We start from the raw sequence: 26,161 nt of genomic DNA on the forward strand, positions 1-26,161 counted from the left end.
TTTTTCTGCATACATTTTTGACAGAACATTTCTGATCTTTGCAATGTTATGCAGATGGTAAAAAAGCTGTCCTTGAAACAATCTTGATATGTTCGTCAAGAGAGATCAGGGTTCAGAGTAACGCCGAGGTCCTTCACAGTTTTATTTGAGACGACTGTACAACCATCAAGATTAATTGTCAGATTCAACAGAAGATCTCTTTGTTTCTTGGGACCTAGAACAAGCATCTCTGTTTTGTCCGAGTTTAAAAGTAGAATGTTTGCAGCCATCCACTTCCTTATGCTGGACTACAATCTTTCCCCTCCGATGAACATCACAGGCTTCTAGCGAGGGCAATTTTGGGGCTTCACCATGTTTCATTGAAATGTACACCTGTGTGTCATCCGCATAGCATTGCAAGTTACATCATGTTTTCGAATGACATCCCCAAGAGGTAAAATATATAGTGAAAACAATAGTGGTCCTGAAACGGAACCTTGAGGAACACCGAAATGTACAGTTGACCATCACAGAGACAAACTGTTATCTTTCCGACAGATAAGCTCTAAACCAGGCCAGAACTTGTCTGTGTAGACCAATTTGGGTTTCCAATCTCTCCAATAGAATGTGGCGATCGATGGTATCAAAAGCAGCACTAAGGTCTAGGAGCACGAGGACAGATGCAGAGCCTCGGTCTGACGCTATTAAAAGGTAATTTACCACCTTCACAAGTGCAGTCTCCGTGCTATGATGGGGTCTAAAACCAGACTGAAGCATTTCGTATACATTGTCTTCAGGAAGGCAGTGAATTGCTGCGTAACAGCTTTTTTATTTTTTATTTATTTTTTGGAGAGGAATTGGAGATTCGATATAGGCAGATTTAGTTTATTTTTTATTTTCTGGGTCATGGTTTGGCTTTTTCAAGAGAGGCTTTATTACTGCCACTTTTAGTGAGTTTGGTACACATCCGGTGGAGCCGTTTATTATGTTCAACATAGGAGGGCCAAGCACAGGAAGCGGCTCTTTCAGTAGTTTTAGTTGGAATAGGGTCTAGTATGCAGCTTGATGGTTTAGAGGCCATGATTATTTTCATCATTGTGTAAAGAGATATATATATAGTACTAAAACGCTTGAGTGTCTCCCTTGATCCTGGGACAGTTGTGCAGACTCAGGATGAGCTTTGGAGGAATACACAGATTTAAAGAGGAGTCCGTAATTTGCTTTCTAATGATCATGATCTTTTCCTCAAAGAAGTTCTTGAATTTATTACTGCTAAAGTGAAAGCCATCCTCTCTTGGGGATTGCTGCTTTTTAGTTAGCTTTGCGACAGTATCAAAAGGAAATGTGGAATTGTTCTTATTTTCCTCAATTAGGTTGAAAAAAATAGGATGATCGAGCAGCAGTGAGGGCTCTTCGATACTGCACGGTACTGTCTTTCCAAGCTCGTCGGAAGACTTCCAGTTTGGTGTGGCGGCTTTTCCGTTCCAATTTTCTGGAAGCTTGCTTCAGAGCTCGGGTATTTTCTGTATACCAGGGAGCTAGTTTCTTATGACAAATGTTTTTAGGGGTGCAACTGCATCTAGGGTATTGTGCAAGGTTAAATTGAGTTCCTCAGTTAGATGGTTAACTGATTTTTGTCCTCTGATGTCCTTGGGCAGGCAGAGGGAGTCTGGAAGGGCGTCAAGGAATCTTTGTGTTGTCTGAGAATTTATAGCACGACTTCTGATGCTCCTTGGTTGGGGTCGGAGCAGATTATTTGTTGCGATTGCAAACGTAATAAAATGGTGGTCCGATAGTCCAGGATTATGAGGAAAAACATTAAGATCCACAACATTTATTCCATGGGACAAAACTAGGTCCAGAGTATGACTGTGGCAGTGAGTAGGTCCGGAGACATGTTGGACAAAACCCACTGAGTTGATGATGGCTCCGAAAGCCTTTTGGAATGGGTCTGTGGACTTTTCCATGTGAATATTAAAGTCACCAAAAATTAGAATATTATCTGCGATGACTACATGGTCCGATAGGAATTCGGGTAACTCAGTGAGGAACGCTGCATATGGCCCAGGAGGCCTGTAAACAGTAGCTATAAAAAGTGATTGAGTAGGCTGCATAGATTTCATGTCAAAAGACGAAAACGTCGTTATTTTTATGTAAATTGAAATTTGCTATCGTAAATGTTAGCAACACCACCGCCTTTGCGGGATGCGCGGGGGATATGGTCACTAGTGTAACCAGGAGGTGAGGCCTCATTTAACACAGTAAATTCATCAGGCTTAAGCCATGTTTCAGTCAGGCCAATCACATCAAGATTATGATCAGTGATTAGTTCATTGACTATAACTGCCTTGGAAGTGAGGGATCTAACATTAAGTAGCCCTATTTTGAGATGTGAGGTATCACTATCTCTTTCAATAATGGCAGGAATGGAGGAGGTCTTTATTCTAGTGAGATTGCTAAGGCGAACACCGCCATGTTTAGTTTTGCCCAACCTAGGTCGAGGCACAGACACGGTCTCAATGGGGATAGCTGAGCTCACTACGCTAGTGGCAGACTCCACTAAGCTGGCAGGCTGGCTAACAGCCTGCTGCCTGGCCTGCGCCCTATTTCATTGTGGAGCTAAGGGAGTTAGAGCACTGTCTATGTTCGTAGATAAGATGAGAGCACGGTTCCAGCTAGGATGGAGTCGTCACTCCTCAACAGGCCAGGCTTGGTCCTGTTTGTGGGTGAGTACCAGAAAGAGGGCCAATTATCTACAAATTCTATCTTTTGGGAGGTGCAGAAAACAGTTTTCAACCAGCGATTGAGTTGTGAGACTGCTGTAGAGCTCATAACTCCCCCTAACTGGAAGGGGGCTAGAGACAATTACTTGATGCCGACACATCTTTCTAGCTGATTTACACTTTGAAGCTATGTTGCGCTTGGTGACCTCTGACTGTTTCATCCTAACATCGTTGACGCCAACGTGGATAACAATATCTCTCGACTCTCTACACTCGCCAGTTTTGGGCTCAGCCAACACCATCTTCAGATTAGCCTTAACGTCGGTAGCCCTGCCCCCTGGTAAACAGTGTATGATCGGGTTTTCAGTTTGTCAGAGCTAATGGTGGGAGCCTTTGGCGTCTCAGACCCCGTAACGGGAGGAGTAGAGACCAGAGAAGGCTCGGCCTCAGACTCCGACTCGCTGCTTAATGGGGAGAACCGGTTGAAAGTTTCTGTCGGCTGAATGAGCGACACCGGTTGAGCATTCCTACAGCATTTCCCTCCAGAAGCCATGAGAAAGTTGTCCGGCTGCGGGGACCGTGCGAGTGGATGTATACTACTATCTGTACTTACTTGTGGCACAGACGCTGTTTCATCCTGTCCTACACTGAAATTGCCCTTGCCTAATGATTGTGTCTGAAGCTGGGTTTGCAGCATAGCTATCCTCGCCCGTAAGGCGATCGTTCTCCTGTATATTATGAGTACAGCGACTGCAATTAGAAGGCATCGTGTTAATGTTACTACTTAGCTTCGGCTGTTGGAGGGCTTGACGAACCATGTCCAGATAAAGCGTCCAGAGTGGAAAAAGTTGAGTGAGGGGGAAAAACTAAAAATATAAACGGTAATTTAAAAGTAAAAACCGTAACGTTGTCAGGTAGCAAGTAAGGTTAGCAACAAAACGCACAGCAGCATGTAAACAAGTCTGGGACAAACTCCACACCTTACTTCCTCCTCCCTACAACCTGGCATGTTTATCCTGTCAAACTGCCTCAAACTGGACTATAATCTTCAAAAGGGTTCCAACATCTGTCATATACCTACGGTCCCTTAAACCTGCCGCTTCCTCCTTTTTAATCTAACGCTACTCGCTATGTGGTCTGGAGGATATCTGCGTGTCAGCCCTCCTGTTTGATGTACCAAAATCATAAAGTTGGAAAAGGGGACAAGCACGCTTTGTGGAAAGTGCGGCCTCTATCCAACTATGACCTAAACTATAGCTTTAACCCCCCCACCCCCCCACCCCAGGTGTGACCACAGCTGCTATGCCTGCACAGGGCCCGGTGAGACGAACTGCAGCACGTGTGTGAATGGCTATAACCTGGAGGCAGGAGTGTGTGTGGTCAGCACCATCTGCAAAGATGGTGAGTACTAGAAACCCTCTTATTTATATTATAGACTCTTTAAGGACCTCATTCTAGAAGTGTCTGCTCAGTCACTGCACAGGTAACAGCGGGTTTAAACTTTCAGTGCTCTCTTTCTTTTTGTCACGATCTTTGCTCATGTATTCACCCCTAACTAATCTATACCAATCTCCCTTTACATCTTGTCTAAATTGTGCATGTTTAAAATTAGGCAACTTCTGTCTGATTCTGCAATGCCTTCCCAATATCTCACACTAGATGGAAGGTTGATCTTGTGGCCTCAGACTGTAACCTAGGATAGAAAATATCCATGCTCTTGTTGGTATTCCATTGATATGGCTAACCTTTTCAGCCCTATCCTATAGGGCCCATTTGTCTGTGAGATATGATGAAGGTTTTTGATCTGATTTTGTCTTCAAATTGTCATCCCCAGTCTGTCCATGACCCACTGAGACCAATAGTGTTTTATTGACTACAAAACAAATGAATTACTTCTGCTTGTAGAAAACGGACTCTTAGTTTTAGAGTGCACTGCAAGTAAAAAAAAAACATTTCAAATTGAGGTTATGACAGACTGGTGATCCACTTTTTCTGTGCAAAGTCATCTCTGATGAAAAATGACTTCATGTTTTGACTTTTGAAATTGACCCTCTTTGAAATTGACGTTTTTTCTCTTTTTCCCCAAATTTCTGTTTTACTTTCCGACATGGATCCAATCATTCCTGCTGGACTACAATCTTTCCCCTCCGATGAACATCACACCTCTGATGGATCAAAACCAAACTTTCTGTCACCTGACCCCTCCTGACCAATCACTTGGCTCTCTCCACCTGTCCTGACCAATCCCATGGCTATGCCTGTTGTTGTTGTTGTCCGTCCGTCCCCCCCCCTTTATCTCTTCCTGGTATGTGGAAAGCAAATGAAGAATCATGGGCGGAAGGCAGTTTCTGTGTGCTTGTAAAAAAGAACAATCTGTGCCAGAGAAAAGTGCTGCAGCAACTGTGCTGCAGAACATGCTCGCTAAAAGGGTGATGGGAGGTCCCGCAGGGAGCCGGGGGGGGGCACCCCTCTACCCAAGCCCACTCACTCAGTCACATAATTTATAAGAAAATCTGTGCCTCTTAAGGGACTGCGTCAGAGGTGTGAGGACAGAACTACAACAAACCTACCTTTTTTCTGTACTGGGACATGTGGTCAGGGCGACAGTAGCAACTGGGACTTACTAAAAAAACAAACAAATAATGTGTCGGTATTTTGTGACCAAAGCATCGATGCCAAAATAATTGTACCATTTTCCAGTATAGGATGTGTAGCTTGCAGGAGGGACCTGCCAATCTGTGTTTACTTCAGTTTTTTTGCTCCTCCTCAAGAGTAACGATGTGAAGGTGAAAGCTGATGAACGTACCAACCCCCGGCTGTGTTTGTAAATAAACGTTAAAGCTCACTCAATAATGTGAAAACTGTCTGGGTTGCGTTTGCTATCTGCCAAGTCAGGATGCGCGCGCGCACACACACACAGCAGGATTGTGCAAACACTTGAATTGATAGGTGGGAAAATCATGTCCCCATTCTAAATGCCGCAGGGAATCCATTGTGTGCCACAGGGAATCCTGACTGCTAAACTGTCATCTATTTTTCAGGTTGTCTGTGAGAGAGAAAGTATTACAGGTGCCCTTGACAGGCACTAAGATCAGATCTGTTTATCAAAGACCACATTAGATAAATCAGGGTCGTATTTATTAGGCACAAAACATATGAAAATTGACAAACGGGGATGACGACCTAGTCTCGCCCAATAAGAAACACTTAATATGACAAAATGCTTTAAGTTTTGGTTGCGTGCTCTAATGAACAAGACTCATCTTACTGCTACACGAGACCATGGGGCCATCGCACTGACAAACAGCACTAGTAGGGCTTTATTCCACAACATTGCACGGTTATGTCATTGCATTCAAGCAGAGGTGGTACTGTATCTTCTTGATCATCAAACAATTTTGATATGGTCGATGTTTTCGGTGAACTTCATTTAAATGTTAATCTATCCTTGCTAGCTGCCACACATTCAAGACATGTCCATGACACTATAGCAAAGGGCGTGCATTTCATTAAGATTGTGTTCATTTGGCTCCTCAATGGAAGAAAAGACTGTTACTTATTAATGTATTGAAACATTTTTCTGTTGCTTGCCCTGGTGAACACGACCCAGGTTGAAAGAACATCAGAGACTGAGAATCCAAGACAATGGTTGGTGCTGCAAAATTGGACCACAGTCTGTCTCTCTGTAACACGCAGGCTATGGGAGTCAACTTTGTAATGGTTGAAAACCCTGTTCATGAAACCCATTATAGAATGAGTACTGAGGTGAATACGACACTGTATTCCAATAAAGAATGTGTCAAATTTTATTCTCAATGTGGGTTTATACCTTTTGAACAATTACAGTATTACTGTAGTCGTGTTGTACTGTTGATTGTGGTTTAATTGAAATAAAGATTGATTGATCCTTTTGGTTAACAGAAACGTTTTCTTGGTCATTGTTGAAGATGACTTTAGATTTGATTAGTGTCAGTAGTTTGTTGATTTATATCATGTCTTGTCAGACCCCCCCCACACACACACACATTTATATTGTAAACCAGTGTCAATGTTATACATATCAATGTTATTACTAATTAAAATGGTTAATCTGTTAATATTTTTGTTTATTTTCTGCTAAGTTCTGTTGGTCATTGTGAACATCCTCATTGTCCCACACTGTTTATTTGGGTCGTGTTCATTAGGCAGAACATGGAAAAATAACAGATTGAAACAGGGAGAGACTTCCTGGACTTTTTCAATAAGAAATGCTCATTTTTGTTTTCCATTGCAAAAAGTTATGAAATGTTTTCTGTTGCGAGCCCTAATGAACACAACCCTGGTTACATGATAAACCTCTGCCTATTCCTCACCCAACATTGTTCCTGCAAGAATTTACGTAATATAATGATAGTATTTGGTCATTTAGTATTTGGTCAAATACCACAGCACCACTGTGGTATTTGAAAGAAAATGGATACTATTTGAACCCAGGGTAATGTTCATTAGGCACCAAATGGAAGAAAATGGACTGAAACGGGGAGAGAATACCTGATTACCAGAAATGCTAATTTTTGTTTTCTATTGCAAAATGTTTTGCTAAGGCATGCACTAATGCAGTATTTCCCAACTCCGGTCCTCGATTACCCCAAACCATACACATTTTTATTGTAGCCCCAGACAAGCACACCTGATTCAACTTGTCAACTGATCATCAGGGGCTACAACAAAAAATGTATACCGTTGGGAAATGCTGCACTAATGAATATGAACCAGGTCTGGTATCGAGGGTTCATATCAGGCAGTGCAAAATGCTTTTCCTGCTGTCAGTTTGCCCTCAAGGTCAGCCAACTCCATCACTGCAACAACTCCGGCTCTCTCCAAGTGACACATTCTTTCCTCACTCTATTCTTTGAGCTGTTCTATTCAGAAGTCGTTTGTCTTTTGTCGAGTTTAGTTTCTCTCCCTGCGTTCTGTGTTTTGGGGAGAGGGGGGCTATTTGAATGGCTGCAGCCCAGGCTCGTCTGAATGGGAGCATCTGCCCGTTGTGTTGATAGCACAAAGAGATGCTTTTGTTTTGCCCGCGAAAACAATTTGGCTTTTCACAGAAAGCCAGAGCCCACAGTCAGCGACCTCGCACTGCTACCCTCGGAGGGCTGTGACACCCCCACCCTCTGTCAGTCATGTCCTAGTACATGTAGGTGGGGTGGGGGGTGTTGATAGAAATTAAGGTGGGGGAGGGGGTAGGTAATGTTAATTCCTCAAATCTCTTTTCAATGCTGAAAAGAAACTCACCAGCAGAATCGTTTTTTTTTTTAAAGCTGCATGAGAAGAAGTAGTAGTAGTGTTGACCTCACCTGACCTAAAGAATGGTATCATTTGATATGTTGTCCTGGTGCCTATGTTGAAGGTGGCTTCAACTATGGTGGATGCATAACCAGGCCAGCGCAGTGCAGCTCGGCTCTGCTGAGCTCAGTAGTATAAAAAGGACATTTGTCAGGCCACTGCTGTGGAGTATGTGTCAGTTGTGTGAGACCTGAGTCCTAGTAGGGTTGTGTAAGTATATTCTCCCTCTGTTTTCAGGTGAGTACCTGAGCAGGCATGGGAAATGCCACCTGTGTTACGCCACCTGCTATAAGTGCGTAGGTCCTGAGAAGGAGGACTGCATAAGCTGCCCATCCAATAGGTAAGACAGACATACAAGGGTATTAGAATGGGTCGTATTCATTAGTGCACATTGTCACAAAATGGCAACTAAAACAGAAAAAGGGTCTTGAATTGGACAAGTTTGGACAGTCCCTCTCCATTTCAGTTTTCTTCTGTTAGGTGCCTAATGAATACGACCCTGGAGCACCGTTTGATCCACTGAATGTCAGTGAGATGATATTTATCATCACAATGTTCTTTGATTAAACTTTGCTTTGGAAGTTCAGCCATGACTAATCTCTCGTGGACAGATTCACGTGTAAATGGGAAGTGACAATTTTCGCGATTATTTTACTTCTGGGTAACCGAGATTAAGCCATGACAAAACGAAATGAAATAAACATATTAATGAATGATGATCATGCCTTGTAGATACAAAATACTTTCCATGTCAATATTATTGACCATTTATGTTAATTGTGTATATTATTTTAATCCAAAAATCTGATTTTATTCGTCAACATGCTTCAGAAACAACAGGTGTGGACTAAGAGTGAAATTCTTAGTTACGGGCACTTCCCAGCAATCCAGAGAGAATGAAAATGGATAAATAATAGAAAAGTAAAACACGTAATAGTAGATACACAATGAGTAACGATAACTATTATGCAGCATACATCACACATCTATAACCTCATCATAAACATTATAGCTACATGGAGTGTTATTACAACCAGAATTATTCAAGCTTATTATGAATGAATGAAGAAATCGGTTCACAGCTGTTAGAAACGCTAACTGGATGTATAACCTGTGCTGATTTTATGCCATTGCCTTATCAAGTCCAACTAACTCTTCCACTCTGCTTCTCCTTCAATCAAAACCCTCAAAGTTTTTATGGAACACCTTCATACTATGTATTACAATTGATACATTCATTAACCCTTTATAATGCTCTATGTAGCAATAATGCCCTGTTTGCAGTGTTCTCATAGATAATGTGTGTATATTGTCTATAGTGTACATTAATTATACATGAAATGTTAATTGTTAACATGTATTATGTTATATACTGATGTAATAAAGTCATGAAATCCAGTGCATAAGTGATGTGTGTTCTCAACCATAATCCCCCAGGTATTTTGAAGATGGGCAGTGTGTAATCCGGTGCCAGGGGGGGCGCTATGCCATGGAGAGGCAGTGCCACCTGTGCCACCACACCTGCCAGGAGTGTGATGATGGAGGACCTGACAACTGCACAAGCTGTGACAAAGGTACAATCATCAGTTCTTAGCCATAATAAAGCACCCACAATATCAATGGAGAATATGATATCGATAGTAATAGCTTTGTTTTTACAGTGTGTGACAGAAAGTATTATCTCTGTCAACACTGTAATACTGACTCTAGCCACACAAAGGGCTTACTGAAAGACACACATGCCAGACTGCATAGAGAGCAGATGAACACCAGATTTCTATGCAGCTGGCACCCTATCAATACATGCACACAGACACATTCAATTAGTTAGAAATGTGGTTCCGTTTAAAACCAGTCTGTCTGGAATTTGAGGAGACAAAACAATAACTCCACGGCCCAGTGTCTATTTCATGTGCTTTCCAAAGATGTTCTCTTATATTCATAGTACCTCAGAACAGGGGTTCCCAAACTTTTTCACTCTGGGGGTGGGGGCTTTCCTGCATTGGGGAACATCCCGCGCCCCCTCTGCGCACGCGCCACAACTGTTTCTACAGGCACAAGCACTGTTCATGACACAAACTGTTTACACCCCTCTTGTTGGTGGAGAGGATTTTGCAGATTTAGAGCTTATTTTCTGCAATTCTACAGATGTTGTCATTGGGTGCAAAGAAAATGTTCCAGTTTTAATGGCAATTTTCTTGCAGTTCTATACATTTTGCCACGTCTAATGTGTATTCATGTGATATTTGAGTGACAAACAAATTACAGCAATATCTATGGGCTAAAAAAACTATTAAAAATGGGCTATAACAATTGTTAGCTGGCATGGGCTAGTTGATCTGGACATTTACAAGTTATAAATAGCTTTTGAAGGTATGCAATGACTGACATGACAAGAGGAACTGATGATGCTCTACCCAATTTCTAATTTTCACCTTGTGCATTCTACTATTACAACTTTCAAGAGTAAGTCTAAAGCCGGACCCCTGTGCCCCCATGTTGACCCCTCGCGCGCCCCACAGTTTGGGAACCACTGCCTCAGAATACTGACATGATCTCACTCCTGATGGAGTAATGAATGTTTTAAATGAAATATCACATAATTGACTAATATAGGCTAGAGTTTGATATGATTGCTCTCCGAGAAAGAAGTAAAGGTGTCGTGATACTAGGGTAGAGATGTAAAGAAAGGAAGGGGGGGAATAGGGGGGGAAGAGTGCATAAAGGAAGTGGGATAAATCTTAGAAAGAGAAATGCTGAAGTAATTGAGAAAGATCTCTACTTTTCAACCTCCTGTTGTTACTGTTGATTGGAATATATTAAGATCACTTTATTGGTCAATTGCACACAAGGTCCAACCAAAATTTGACAGCCGCTTTTAACCCTGCCTGTCCTGAGACCCCAGCAAAAATGAATTGATATGAATGCTGTAAGTACAGAAATAGTTTGCTCACTGAGAAATATATATCTAACTAGTTAGTGACAACTGTATGGAGTTTGTAAAAGCAACTATGTGATTTTTTTTTTTAAGTGTTATATATATCCAGTACCAGTCAAAAGTTTGGACACACCTACTCAACCCTTGAAAAAGTAGGTGTTTTACCCTCTTTTTCTCCCCAATTTTGATCTTGTCTCATCGCTGAAACTCCCCAACAGGCTCGGGAGACGATAGTCGAGTCGTGTCCTACGAAACATGACCCGCCAAACCATGCTTCTTAACAACCGCCCACTTAACACGGAATCCAGCCGCACCAAGGTGCCGGAGGAAACACACTGCAGGCGCCCTGCCCGCCACAAGGAGTCGCTGGAGTGTGAGGAGCTAAGTAAAGTCCCCCGGCCAAACCCTCCCCTAACCCGACGACACTGGGCCAATTGTGTGCCGCCCCATGGGACTCCCGGTCAAGGCTGGTTGTGATACAGCTCGGGATCGAACCCGGGTCTGTAGGGACGCCTCTAGCACTGCGATGCCACTCGGGAGGCCTGTGTGAGTTTATTACAGTGTTATATACACTATGTCATAGAGCAAAACATGTCACATGAGCGTCTTCGTGAGAGTCTCAGCTTTAATAGATTGCTTTCAATAGTTTGTAACTCGAACCATTAGGACTCTAGAGATGTTTTTGTTAAAAGACCGGGCCCAGGCTCCTTCAGGATTCGCCCTTGTTTCACAAACACAGCTCTAGTTCAGCCCCCGTTCATAATACACAGACTAATGGTTGGTTTCTACAGATGCAGAATATATAGACAAATTCAATGGTACAACCCAGGAGTCTGTAGCTCACAATGTTTAAAAGGGATTAGAAGTCCAAAACGCCGGCGTTATGAAAGACACACATACATAACGCCGGTGTTATGAAAGACACACATACATAACGCCGGTGTTATGAAAGACACACATACAGTATACAGGTTTTAGAGAGTTGCAGGGGGCTGCCACACTAGGCGCCCAGGGAGCTGTTGTAGGATGTACTGCTATGAAGCTGTGTTTTTCCTGTCTGAATCGTTTGAAGATAAAGGAAATGACAAAGTTCAATGCAGCAACATTACGACCTTAGTAGGTCTTTGTCTGTCTGATCCACTGACTCACTGTCTGTGTGTTTGTACTGGTGTTTTTGCCAATGAAACTGACTGTCTGTCTCTCTGCCTGGCCTAGACAAGTTCCAGACAGACAGGTACTACTATAGAGGGGAGTGTCGTGAAGTGTGTCCAGAGGGCTTCTTCCATTCCTGGCGGAAGCGGTGTGAGGTGTGCTCCGTCAACTGCACTGTGTGCACCGACTTCGACCGCTGCCTCCACTGCAGTCCCCCCCACTACCTCCAAGACGGACTCTGTGTCCCGCTGGAGTGTGGCGAAGGTGAGACACCCCACCAAGCACACACAACTTGTTCTCTTCTCCCCCCCCCCCCCCCCCACTTTTCATCTCCCTCTGTCCTCTGTGCTCTACCACTCTACCGTTTTTTTATTTTATTTCAAAGATTGAGTCTGAGACAGAGAATGTTTGAGAGGGAGACATGATTGAAAACTGCTAAAACGAGAGAAAGGGAGAGGGGGGAGGATGAAAGGAAAGTCTTATCATATGTGTCAGACATGTCCAAACTGATCCCCTGCACGGCCCTGCAGCCTGCCACAGCTCACGCCTCAGAATACTTTGCATTTAACACCTTACCCTCTCAGTGCTGCTGTAAAGCCGCCACACCCCGATCTCACCTGTCTCCCATCCAGCGATGGTCATAAATAGCATTGGTATGAATGTAACTATGCGTCTGATAGTCCAATGAGTGTGTAATGACTCCAATATCCACACTAGCTAAGTTTAAAGCAATGTATTGAATGGCTGCGGTGGTGCCGGTGTTGATAGATCCATTAGTCTTTGATGTGTGTGATATATGTATGATGTACCTATCCTACAGGTGAGGTGGAGGACCCAGAGTATGAGGATTGTCTGCACTGTGAGGAGGGCTGTAAGAAATGTCTGCAGAGTAAGTATACACTTGTCACGAAAGTCCAAGTCAATCTACTTTCGAACCCCACTACAGACTCCACTAGACTGCCTCAGATCCCCCCCAAGTCCTTAGACTAATACTTAGAAGTTTTACAATAATACTGATCATCTTAGATCCTTTCACACTGCTAAAACCTTCCTATGGGAACCTGCAGTTTATGTTCATTTCCTGTACCCTAACTGAACACCAGGTATGCATCATCAGCATTATTCTGTTTTGTTCAGTCAAATCTTAAACAGGCCCACGCAAGATGTTGTTAATCATGGGTGGAATGTCTTTCCTCACCATCCCCCTGCCCGCCTCCCCACTTCTGGTAATTATAATCCTCAGAATTAAAAGACAAGCAGCAGACTTTGAGATTATTGTTCCGGGAACGCGATGCCATCGGCTAAAATGTCGGAGATTAAGTGAGCAATCAGTGTGGCGCTAAAAACCAAGTGCATGTAGACCCCTTACAGCCTGACTGAGCATGATAAGACCCCTTACAGCCTGACTGAGCATGATAAGACCCCTTACAGCCTGACTGAGCATGATAAGACCCCTTACAGCCTGACTGAGCATGATAAGACCCCTTACAGCCTGACTGAGCATGATAAGACCCCTTACAGCCTGACTGAGCATGATAAGACCCCTTACAGCCTGACTGAGCATGATAAGACCCCTTACAGCCTGACTGAGCATGATAAGACCCCTTACAGCCTGACTGAGCATGATAAGACGGAGGTGGAGGTGTTGCTAACATTTACGGAGGTGTTGCTAACATTTACGATAGCAAATTTCAATTTACAAAAAAAAAAACAATGACGTTTTCGTCTTTTGAGCTTCTAGTCATGAAATCTATGCAGCCTACTCACTCACATTTTATAGCTACTGTTTACAGGCCTCCTGGGCCATATGCAGTGTTCCTCACCGAGTTCCCTGAATTCCTATCGGATCTTGTAGTCATAGCAGATAATATTCAAATTTTTGGTGACTTTAACATTCACATGGAAAAGTCCACAGACCCACTCCAAAAGGCTTTCGGAGCCATCATCGACTCAGTGGGTTTTGTCCAACATGTCTCTGGACCTACTCACTGCCACAGTCATACTCTGGACCTAGTTTTGTCCCATGGAATAAATGTTGTGGATCTAAATGTTTTTCCTCATAATCCTGGACTATCGGACCACCATTTTATTACGTTTGCAATTGCAACAAATAATCTGCTCAGACCCCAACCAAGGAGCATTAAAAGTCGTGCTATAAATTCTCAGACAACCCAAAGATTCCTTGATGCCCTTCCAGACTGCCTCTGCCTACCCAAGGACGTCAGAGGACAAAAATCAGTTAACCACCTAACCGAGGAACTCAATTTAACCTTGCGCAATACCCTAGATGCAGTTGCACCCCTAAAAACTAAAAACATCTGTCATAAGAAACTAGCTCCCTGGTATACAGAAAATACACGAGCTCTGAAGCAAGCTTCCAGAAAATTGGAATGGAAATGGCGCCACACCAAACTGGAAGTCTTCCGACTAGCTTGGAAAGACAGTACCGTGCAGTATCGAAGAGCCCTCACTGCTGCTCGATCATCCTATTTTTCCAACTTAATTGAGGAAAATAAGAACAATCCGAAATTTCTTTTTGATACTGTCGCAAAGCTAACTAAAAAGCAGCCTTCGCAAATGGAGGATGGCTTTCACTTCAGCAGTAATAAATTTATGAACTTCTTTGAGGAAAAGATCATGATCATTAGAAAGCAAATTACAGACTCCTCTTTAAATCTGGGTATTCCTCCAAAGCTCCATTGTCCTGAGTCTACACAACTCTGCCAGGACCTAGGATCAAGGGAGATACTAAAGTGTTTTAGTACTATATCTCTTGACGCAATGATGAAAATAATCATGGCCTCCAACCCCTCAAGCTGATTACTGGACCCTATTCCAACTAAACTACTGAAAGAGCTGCTTCCTGTGCTTGGCCCTCCTATGTTGAACATAATAAACGGCTCTCTATCCACCGGATGTGTACCAAGCTCACTAAAAGTGGCAGTAATAAAGCCTCTCTTGAAAAAGCCGAATCTTGATCCAGAAATTATAAAAAACTATCGGCCTATATCGAATCTTCCATTCCTCTCAAAAATTTTAGAAAAAGCTGTTGCACAGCAACTCACTGCCTTCCTGAAGACAAACAATGTATCAGAAACGCTTCAGTCTGGTTTTAGACCCCATCATAGCACTGAGACTGCACTTGTGAAGGTGGTAAATGACCTTTTAATGATGTCAGACCGAGGCTCTGCATCTGTCCTCGTGCTCCTAGATCTTAGTGCCGCTTTTGATACCATCGATCACCACATTCTTTTGGAGAGATTGGAAACCCAAATTGGTCTACATGGAAAAGTTCTGGCCTGGTTTAGATCTTATCTGTCGGAAAGATATCAGTCTGTCTCTGTGAATGGTTTGTCCTCTGACAAATCAATTGTAAATTTCGGTGTTCCTCAAGGTTCCGTTTTAGGACCACTATTGTTTTCACTATATATTTTACCTCTTGGGGATGTCATTCGAAAACATAATGTTAAATTTCACTGCTATGCGGACGACACACAGCTGTACATTTCAATGAAACATGGTGAAGCCCCAAAATTGCCCTCGCTAGAAGCCTGTGTTTCAGACATAAAGAAGTGGATGGCTGCAAACTTTCTACTTTTAAACTCGGACAAAACAGAGATGCTTGTTCTATGTCCCAAGAAACAAAGAGATCTTCTGTTGAATCTGACAATTAATCTGGATGGTTGTACAGTCGTCTCAAATAAAACTGTGAAGGACCTCGGCGTTACTCTGGACCCTGATCTCTCTTTTGAAGAACATATCAAGACTGTTTCAAGGACAGCTTTTTTCCATCTACGTAACATTGCAAAAATCAGAAATTTCCTGTCCAAAAATGACGCAGAAAAATTAATCCATGCTTTTGTTACTTCTAGGCTGGACTACTGCAATGCTCTACTTTCCGGCTACCCGGATAAAGCACTAAATAAACTTCAGTTAGTGCTAAATACGGCTGCTAGAATCCTGACTAGAACCAAAAAATGTGATCATATTACTCCAGTGCTAGCCTCCCTACACTGGCTTCCTGTTAAGGCAAGGGCTGATTTCAAGGTTTTACTGCTAACCTACAAAGCATTACATGGGCTTGCTCCTACCTATCTTTCCGATTTGGTCCTGCCGTACATACCTACACGTACGCTACGGTCACAAGACGCAGGCCTCCTAATTGTCCCTAGAATTTCTAAGCAAACGGCTGGAGGTAGGGCTTTCTCCTATAGAGCTCCATTTTTATGGAATGGTCTGCCTACCAATGTGAGAGACGCAGACTCAGTCTCAACCTTTAAGTCTTTACTGAAGACTTATCTCTTCAGTAGGTCCTATGATTAAGTATAGTCTGGCCCAGGAGTGTGAAGGTGAACGGAAAGGCTGGAGCAACGAACCGCCCTTGCTGTCTCTGCCTTGCCGGTTCCCCTCTTTCCACTGGGATTCTCTGCCTCTAACCCTTTTACAGGGGCTGAGTCACTGGCCTACTGGTGTTCTTCCATGTCGTCCATGGGAGGGGTGCGTCACTTGAGTGGGTTGAGTCACTGACGTGGTCTTCCTGTCTGGGTTGGCGCCCCCCCTTGGGTTGTGCCATGGCGGAGATCGTTGTGGGCTATACTCGGCCTTGTCTTAGGACGGTAAGTTGGTGGTTGGAGACATCCCTCTAGTGGTGTGGGGGCTGTGCTTTGGCAAAGTGGGTGGGGTTATATCCTGCCTGTTTGGCCCTGTCCGGGGTATCATCGGATGGGGCCACAGTGTCTTCTGATCCCTCCTGTCTCAGCCTCCAGTATTTATGCTGCAGTAGTTTATGTGTCGGGGGGCTAGGGTCAGTCTGTTACATCTGGAGTATTTCTCTTGTCTTATCCGGTGTCCTGTGTGTATTTAAATATGCTCTCTCTAATTCTCTCTTTCTCTCTTTCTGTCTTTCTCTCGGAGGACCTGAGCCCTAGGACCATGCCTCAGGACTACCTGGTATGATGACTCCTTGCTGTCCCCAGTCCACCTGGCCGTGCTGCTGCTCCAGTTTCAACTGTTCTGCCTGCCGCTATGGAACCCTGACCTGTTCACCGGACGTGCTTGTTGCACCCTCGACAACTACTATGATTATTATTATTTGACCATGCTGGTCATTTATGAACATTTTAACATTTTAACATCTTGACCATGTTCTGTTATAATATCCACCCTGCACAGCCAGAAGAGGACTGGCCACCCCTCATAGCCTGGTTCCTATCTAGGTTTCTTCCTAGGTTTTTGGCCTTTCTAGGGAGTTTTTCCTAGGGAGTTTTTCCTAGCCACCGTGCTTCTTTCACATGCTTTGCTTGCTGTTTGGGGTTTTAGGCTGGGTTTCTGTACAGCACTTTGAGAATATCAGCTGATGTACGAAGGGCCATATAAAAATAAATTTGATTTGATTTGATAAGACCCCTTACAGCCTGACTGAGCATGATAAGACCCCTTACAGCCTGACTGAGCATGATAAGACCCCTTACAGCCTGACTGAGCATGATAAGACCCCTTACAGCCTGACTGAGCATGATAAGACCCCTTACAGCCTGACTGAGCATGATAAGACCCCTTACAGCCTGACTGAGCATGATAAGACCCCTTACAGCCTGACTGAGCATGATAAGACCCCTTACAGCCTGACTGAGCATGATAAGACCCCTTACAGCCTGACTGAGCATGATAAGACCCCTTACAGCCTGACTGAGCATGATAAGACCCCTTACAGCCTGACTGAGCATGATAAGACCCCTTACAGCCTGACTGAGCATGATAAGACCCCCTACAGCCTGACTGAGCATGATAAGACCCCCCTACAGCCTGACTGAGCATGATAAGACCCCCTACAGCCTTACTGAGCATGATAAGACCCCTTACAGCCTGACTGAGCATGATAAGACCCCTTACAGCCTGACTGAGCATGATAAGACCCCCTACAGCCTGACTGAGCATGATAAGACCCCTTACAGCCTGACTGAGCATGATAAGACCCCTTACAGCCTGACTGAGCATGATAAGACCCCTTACAGCCTGACTGAGCATGATAAGACCCCTTACAGCCTGACTGAGCATGATAAGAGATAGCAGCAGCAGCCCCCCCTGTCCCCCCCACTACTTTTCACATGCAGGTTCTGATTATGTGCATTTCTCAATTGGAACTGAAACTTCTCCAAACTGTACGGATGCTGAGAGTAGAAGGGGGAGTGAAAGATCACTTCTCACTCTCTCTGTACTTAAATCTCCACACAATTTCTCTCCCCGATGTCTGTCACTAACTCCTTCCCTCAGGCCACAGTTTTCTTCATGACTTAAAAAACACTCCATACACCTCGTAGAGCAGAGCGCACGGTACTGTAGTCTATTTCTGTAGTCTATTTCTGTAGTCTATTCCCAGCCTGCTCTGTAAGGGGCGATAGCACCTGAACCGGGAGTCACATAATGAAGTCTTTTGGGTCTCTTGTAAACTTCATCTCCCTTATTCCCCAGAGGGATCGACTAACCAACCCCACAGAGACTTTGATTATGTAGCTTGTGTTTGTGTGACTTTTACTGAATGTGCCATATCACGTGTGTGTGTGGATGCGTGTGTGTGTGTGTGTGGATGCGTGTGTGTGCGGATGCGTGTGTGTGTGTGTGTGTGTGTGTGTGTGTGTGTGTGCGTGTGTAATGTTTTGAAAAGCTGTGGAAGTTTTCATCTTGGCATGCTCCATGAATATTTATATGAGGTGTTTTTTTCCCTGATGTGAAATAGACAGGGCCAGAAGGCCTGATTTCTGGCTCTTTGCTCTCCTGTCTTTCTCTCTCTCTCTCTCCTCCGCTCTCTCTTAGTAATTGTTCTCGCAGGTAGAGGCTTGTGGGTGCTGGGAGGCCTGGGCTGGGCTAGCCTAGCCGTGTAGCTGCGTGGTGCTGCGCTGGGGGAAGAGTCTCCCAGGAATGCCCCATGGGGCACAGCTGAAGAATGAGCTTTTGTTGCTCCTGTCTTTCCTCCTGGGATGTTTTGGCTGCTGAGAGCTGAGGAGATGACAGGGATCGGTGTTTCCTGGACAACTTTGATGGTTGGGAGGGGAATTAGGTTGGGTGGTTTTGGTTAGTGGTTATCATTAAAAGTCTTGGTTAGGGTCAGTAAATATGACTGTGCGCCCTGTTCTTACATGTCCCCATCTAGTCACACACCTTTTAATTGTCCTGAGACAGATGAACTCATTAAGTGGTCTCTGCTTTTATTGTGATATCTGTGGGCTGAGCTGGTTGTGATTAGTTTGAACTTGGTGAACTCCGCATATGAAATGTGGAGAGAATAGTTTGGATTGGATTATCAAATCAAATCAAATGTATTTATATAGCCCTTCTTACATCAGCTGATACCTCAAAGTGCTGTACAGAAACCCAGCCTAAAACCCCAAACAGCAAGCAATGCAGGTGTAGAAGCACGGTGGCTAGGAAAAACTCCCTAGAAAGGCCAACACCTAGGAAGAAACCTAGAGAGGAACCAGGCTATGAGGGGTGGCCAGTCCTCTTCTGGCTGTGCCGGGTGGAGATTATAACAGAACATGGCCAAGATGTTCAAATGTTCATAAATGACCAGCATGGTCAAATAATAATAATCACAGTTGTCGAGGGTGCAACAAGTCAGCACCTCAAGAGTAAATGTCAGTTGGCTTTTCATAGCCGATCATTGAGAGTATCTCTACCGCTCCTGCTGTCTCTAGAGAGTTAAAAACAGCAGGTCTGGGTCAGGTAGCACGTCCGGTGAACAGGTCAGGGTTCCATAGTCGCAGGCAGAACAGTTGAAACTGGAGCAGCAGCACGGCCAGGTGGACTGGGGACAGCAAGGAGCCATCATGTCAGGTAGTCCTAAGGCATGGTCCTTAGGATTAGGCTGCATTGATATGTTCAAGTGGATCCCATTCATCCCCACAGTGGGCAGATAGGTGTAGGACTGGCGACTGCCTGGTCTGTTGTGATGCTAGGCTGCCATCTGCTGGCATGAAAAGAGAACATTTCAAATGATAGCTGTTGGTTATGTCTTAATAGTGTGGAGTGGCTTCCTCACCTCGTTTTCTTGCCTTCACATTCACTGATGTGAAAAACTGGTGAGAGCAAATTCACAGGAAGTTTCTTATCCACCATATTGCCTTCACCTGGCCTAATGTTTTTGGCTCAGTGCAGATTATGAAGAGAAGACTGATAGTGGAATCCACCACATGATTGAGATGCACCCAGTAACTGCCAGGGTGAGGAATGAGATGGACAGTGAAACTGACTTTTGGATGAATGATTGACACCAATCCTTTCCTCCATACAGAAAACCCCAAGCAATGTGTCACCTGTGCAAAGGAGTACTACCAGTAAGTTCATTCTTGTTGAATCATCTTTCAGACAGTTCCACTGCAGCCTGTAGAGATATTGTGCTGTGGCTCACCTCTCTGTCTTTGTGGAGGTTGGGGCCTGATTGCCACACGAGCTGCCCAGACAGGACCTACAGTGTTATTGATACCATGACATGTGCCAAGTGTGAAGACAGCCACTGTGCCAACTGTGATCAGTCCCAGTGCTACTGGTGTGAGGAGGGCTTCTACGTCTCAGGTAGGACCTTTCATTCAGTTGATATTTCAACTCTGGGTTGTGCCACTGGGTCAGTTAGTAAAACACACACTTTATGTGGTTGATTATTAAACGAGTGTGTGTGTCTCCAGATGGAGAGTGTGTGGAGCAGTGTAAGGAGGGGTTCTTTGTCGACGAGGAGAGTCAGGAATGCGAACTGTGTCATCGTCTGTGTCGGACGTGCGGCGGGCCCAACTATGACGACTGTGACTCATGTGAGGATGACTTCACTCACATGAACGGAGAGTGTGTGGACAACCACTCCGCTTCCTGCCCTGACAAACATTTCCTCAACAGTAAGACCTCATCTGACCTTCATACTTACTTAACTAACATTTCATATAAGTTCAGGGGTCTGCAACTGGTGGGCCCATGGGCCAAATCTGGCCCCTGCCAAGGTTGTCCAGTGCAATATAGTCTCACTATTTGAATAAATATTTGCTCAGGTCAGGGGGAATGTGAGCAGTGCCACTCCAGCTGTAAGACATGCACAGGCTCTGGGAGGGAACAGTGTAACACCTGTGACACAGGTAAGAGTTGAATGCATGGTATTTAGTATCTGAGTGCTGTGTTCTCCTCTATCCTCGGCAGGGGGTAGTTGCCAGAGTTTGCTTGTGTCATTTATCTGCTTTCACCTGTTTTAGTCATTCTTAAGTCATCTTTACTGTAGTTTGATGGTGTGCTTCCATTGTGAAGGTGAAGTGTGACACTTTCCATTTAGAAAATACCAGACTTTATTGAAGAATAATCAAAACGTGGCATACGGTGACAGCTGCATGCTTGTCTGGCTCTGTAGAGCGCTTTCTGACGGCCCGCCAGGTGTGTGTGGCAAAGTGCCCGTCTGGTACTTTCGGCAATGCCACGTCGGGCCACTGTGACGACTGTCTGCCAGGCTGTGTTCTGTGCCAGGATGCCCATCGGTGCCAGAGGTGCCGGACTGGACACACACACCTCTACCTGCAGGGCGACCAGTGTGTTCCCGAGTGCCAGAGGTCAGATCTACTCATCAATCTTTCCCCATTTTTCCATCCCTTCCTCCTGACACTGATCTGTGACTTTCACATATGCATATACACACACAGTACACTCTTACACACACTCTCCAACTAGAATGCTGTAGGTGTCTTTTCTGTTGTTGTATCATGTCATTAGAATAGTTTTCTCCCCACTTGCAGTCAAGTTCCGTTCCGTAAAACTCCATTCACCTCTCCCCTCCTGTCCTCTGTGCAGGGGTTACCCTAAGGGGGGCGAGTGCCAGCCCTGTGCCCCAGAGTGTGCCTCCTGCTTGGGGAACGCCACCCACTGCCTGAGCTGTGAGACCCAGTACTTGCTCCTGGAGCACTCTTGCAGAGGGCACTGTCCCGACGGGCACTACCCCAATGAGCGAGAGTGTCTACGCTGCCCACCCGACTGCATAGAGTGTAGCCAGGACGGCCTGTGTAAGGGTAAGGCCGCTGCACGGGGAGCAGAGGTGGAGGGGTCAGGGTAAAAGGGGGTGGCGGGGACGTCAGCCACAGTACGAAAAGATCCACTTTCTTTCTAATCTCCTCTATTCAGTCATTAAAAATAATGACACTCAATATGGCGGCCATATTAAGTGAACCGATAGGAGTCATTTTATATCTGTATTTAGCGTTCTCTTTCCCCCTGTGTCTCTGCACCAGAGTGTGAGGAATACTACTTCCTACATAAGGACCAGTGTGTAGATGACTGCCCAGAGGGCTTCTTCCCCAGCGAGGAGCAGAAGGAGTGTGTGCGTTGTCACACCGACTGCGCATCGTGTGACGGGCCTGACTCAGACGACTGTCATATGTGCAGGCACCCCGCGGCCGTGCGCTACAACGGGGAGTGCCTGTCCCAGTGTCCCTCAGACACTTACCACAACGTAGCCACCTCCGAGTGCCAGGGTACTGGGGTTATACACACAACTAATTTTACCATCATTGGATGGTCTCATAACCTACCATAGGAGGCATTTATTTTGTGAAGCTATAGTGCTGTGTCTAACGGATAGGCTGTGTCTAACAGATGTGACGTCTGTCTCTCAGACTGCGACAGGTCGTGTCACACCTGCTCAGGTCCCGAGCCCTCGTCCTGCCTCAGCTGTGGGCCCAACATGCGAAAGGACACCAGTGGTCACTGTGTTTTCTACAGTCAGTGCTCCCTGCGCTCCTACAAAGATGAGGAGGGCGACTGCCAGACCTGCCACTCCCTCTGCCACCGCTGCTCAGGGCCCACCAAGGAGCACTGTCTCAGCTGCAACCCACAGACCTTCCTGCTCAGTGAGTCACCCGTCAGCACTGAGTTACAATGAATGAAAACGTGCGTTTCTTATTGGACCAAGTCCAAGTAGTCTCTCCCTGTTTCTGTCTGTTTTCTTATGGTTTGGTTCGTAATGAACATGACCAGTTGTTCTGTGGTTAGATGATATGACGTGTGTTCTTCCTCTAACCGTGTTGGTTTTTCTGTGCTCGTCAGACAACACCTGTGTGAATGAGTGTCCGGTGGGTTTCTATGGTGATGGGGACGAGCGTGTGTGCGAGCGATGTCACTTCAGCTGTGTGTCGTGTGTGGGACGCCACAGTGTCCAGTGTGCAGCGTGTAAACCCAGCCTGTTCAAACAGGGACGCAGCTGTGTCGAGACCTGTGGTGACAGGTAGGAGACGCACACACATCAGTGAAGTCTGAAGAGCCAATCATCACTTATAAGTTACAGACAAGTTTAATCCAGGGTGCCAGTCCGTTTCTGCTTTTTTGTGGGAAAAGGAGTTGGCAGATGAGCAGAAACAGGCATCTTCACCGTTTGTGATGAACCGTTACAAGTTCTTTACTTCTCTCCCTTTCTGTAAGTCACTTCGGTAATACCATCACCTGGACGTGCGACCGGTGTGACCCGTTGTGTAGCAAGTGCAGGGGTAGGGGCAGTGGGGACTGCCTGAACTGCCGTGATGGGTACCTCTACCTGAAGCAGTCGGGCCAATGCCTCCAGACGTGCCCCACAAACTACTTCCCTGACACCAGAGCCAAAATCTGCCGCAAGTGCCACCCCACCTGCAAGACCTGCGAAGGTAAAGGCCAAATGGAACTCGCGCTCAACCTGCAATAGGGGAGAGACAACCTAGAGACACAAGTAGCAAAGATCAACTCACTCTACCTGCATCACCTGAATAGCAATGTCAACTGCTACACTGGTTTGCATGGATATCACTGAAATCTAGTAAAAGCTCAGACTTGAAAGTTACTAGGATGTAGTGATGGTAATATGAGCCGAGCACCATTGACTTTGTTGAGTAGGAAGGTCATTTGATCGTCCACAAAAGCATGTTGAATTTGTGGCACAGAATTCCTGTTTTTCACTAAATGTAGCATTACAAACGGTGTGCCATATTGAATGCTGCACTACTGACTTCTTAGTGAGTATGACAATGTTGACTTCCTCCCTCTGTTCTCTGTTTGCAGATGAGGGAGCCCTGTTCTGTAAGTCGTGCTTCGAGGGCTTCAGGTTTTTTGGAGGGATATGTGACTCTCCCTGTCTCGTAGGACTTTACGCTGCTTCAGCTATTTGGGTAACTCCCTCTATGGCCTCCTTCTCCAGTTCTGGTGCTAAAAATCAGGAATTATCCCAATAACTGGGAATACTCAACATCCCAGTCTGATCATCTGTGCATGTATGTGTGTTCCCAGGGCTCGGATCCACAGTGTGAGAAGTGTGACCCGTCCTGTCTGGACTGTAAGGGTCCTGGTCAGTGGAACTGCACTGTGTGCCCAGCCAGCCAGCTCCTGGCTGACGACGGCCGCTGTCTGTCCTGTTGCGGCAACGAGACCAGACACGACGGCAGCCCCCTCCCCCGGGAGTGTTGTGACTGCCAGGCATCACAAAGTAAGCGAAGCCCCCCCCCTCCGCTCCGCACGTTCCCATGGTTTATTTGACCATGGGAACGCAAGCTACTGGTTAAATACCACCATGCAGGTTTGATTGAATTGGACTCTAGGTCTGAGCCATGCTGTATTGTGTGGTTGTATATTGCATACAAATGTGCTCTTGGCAACAAAATGTATATTGCAAGTTACAACATAAATATCAAAGCACTATACTTTCTGTGGTGACTATTCACTGACCCCTAACCTTGACCCTTTACCTCCCACTGTATCGTCCCCAGTGGAGTGCGTCTTTGGGGTGAACTTTGTGTTCCTGGGCATCGAGGAGCTGCCAGAGGGACATCTCAAGGTCTTCATCCTGGCTATCGTGCTCCTGGTGTCAGCCCTGGGTGCCGCTGTCTTCCTGTTCCTCCACTTGCGCTCCAAAGCGGGCGCCGGTTTACCCCAGATGAAGGCCAATGGCTACAAGAAGCTGGATGCCAATGGGGGCTGGGCTGGGTCAGACTTAGACCCCACTACCTCCTTTGGCAACTACAGTGACCGCATCATTGAGGATGACGAGGAGGAAGAGGATGATGAAGATATTGTGTATATGGGTCAGGATGGTACAGTGTATCGGAAGTTTAAGTATGGACTCCTGGAGGAAGACGAGGACATTGAGATGGATTATGACGACGAGAGCTATTCCTTCAGATGAAGAGGAATGTAAACACAACCAGATACCCTCAGGCTGGCCCACTACTTTTATACAATATTTATTACCTTCTGTAGTAGTGATGTATCCCAAGATGTTTACACACAAACACCTCTAAAATGTTTACTGACCTCAATAGTGAAGATCTAAATATTTGGCACAGTAGTATGACTTAATATGAGGGTCTTTGAGGGAATTTCTTAAGTAATGCATTGTGATTTTTGTCAGTCCTTAAATTTGCGTCTATGAATCACAGAATTTCCAACATTTATTTTAGACATGCAGGTTGGTTTGACATTTTAGTGTTTTTATTTGGACTTCTAAGGGTTAGTTTGTTGTTTTAGTTCACATTTGAAGTCCAAGCACTTTGTTATCAATATTGTGAGACAAATGAGACAGAGGCTGATCGCATCACTGAGAGATTCATCCAGTTTCACCCATGCACTGCTAAAGGGACAGTAAGATAGATGTGAACATATTTTTATGTAACTTATTTTGATTATAGAATTGGAGCTCATAAAAATACTTCATCTCCCTGAGTTTTTGCATCCCATGCATGTGAAAGAGTAGTGTTGATTTATAATAATCAGAAAGATAATTGTCTCTTTGTTGAGGTGAATCAATGTTTACTTGAATAAAGTTGGAGTTACTGTGAGAATGTTTTCTGGAATTCTGCTGAGTCATTGTCATAAATGATTAACACACACAAAATGTACTGAGGCATTTCAGTTGGGTCACTTCAACATAACATGGGCTGTGGCTGAAAACTTTACTAGCTGTTTAAACCTTGCTTCCTCCTTACTTGTTTCCTCAATTCTTCCCATAGGGCCCAATTCCCGCTTTACTGTAGGAAATTACGCCTTTCTTAGGCACACCTTTCCT

General features: G+C 45.0%; 1 protein-coding gene across 7 annotated transcripts in view; it reads left to right on the top strand.

Moving 5' to 3' along the window:
- Positions 1–25,934, top strand: part of pcsk5b (proprotein convertase subtilisin/kexin type 5b) — a 67,143-nt gene extending 41,209 nt beyond the window's left edge. For 2 of the 7 annotated variants that reach the window (XM_045706948.1, XM_045706949.1), the window contains 19 exons: positions 604–690; positions 3,988–4,103; positions 8,265–8,367; positions 9,465–9,601; positions 12,181–12,381; positions 12,938–13,006; positions 20,408–20,450; positions 20,543–20,688; positions 20,799–21,002; positions 21,153–21,236; positions 21,503–21,698; positions 21,937–22,151; positions 22,371–22,613; positions 22,755–22,988; positions 23,185–23,362; positions 23,557–23,774; positions 24,166–24,272; positions 24,391–24,586; positions 24,867–25,934. In XM_045706948.1, coding sequence (XP_045562904.1) covers positions 604–690; positions 3,988–4,103; positions 8,265–8,367; positions 9,465–9,601; positions 12,181–12,381; positions 12,938–13,006; positions 20,408–20,450; positions 20,543–20,688; positions 20,799–21,002; positions 21,153–21,236; positions 21,503–21,698; positions 21,937–22,151; positions 22,371–22,613; positions 22,755–22,988; positions 23,185–23,362; positions 23,557–23,774; positions 24,166–24,272; positions 24,391–24,586; positions 24,867–25,282 — 3,193 coding nt within the window. In that variant the 3' untranslated portion in view covers positions 25,283–25,934. Of the gene's footprint in view, positions 1–603; positions 691–3,987; positions 4,104–5,019; positions 6,627–8,264; positions 8,368–9,464; positions 9,602–12,180; positions 12,382–12,937; positions 13,007–20,407; positions 20,451–20,542; positions 20,689–20,798; positions 21,003–21,152; positions 21,237–21,502; positions 21,699–21,936; positions 22,152–22,370; positions 22,614–22,754; positions 22,989–23,184; positions 23,363–23,556; positions 23,775–24,165; positions 24,273–24,390; positions 24,587–24,866 lie in introns of those variants that run through there. The other 5 variants (XM_014172187.2, XM_045706950.1, XM_045706951.1 and 2 more) reach the window with 5 other exon arrangements.
- Positions 25,935–26,161: the final 227 nt, after the last annotated feature.

Source organism: Salmo salar, chromosome ssa24, assembly GCF_905237065.1.
Source record: "Salmo salar chromosome ssa24, Ssal_v3.1, whole genome shotgun sequence".
In the NCBI taxonomy this organism is placed as follows: domain Eukaryota; kingdom Metazoa; phylum Chordata; class Actinopteri; order Salmoniformes; family Salmonidae; genus Salmo; species Salmo salar.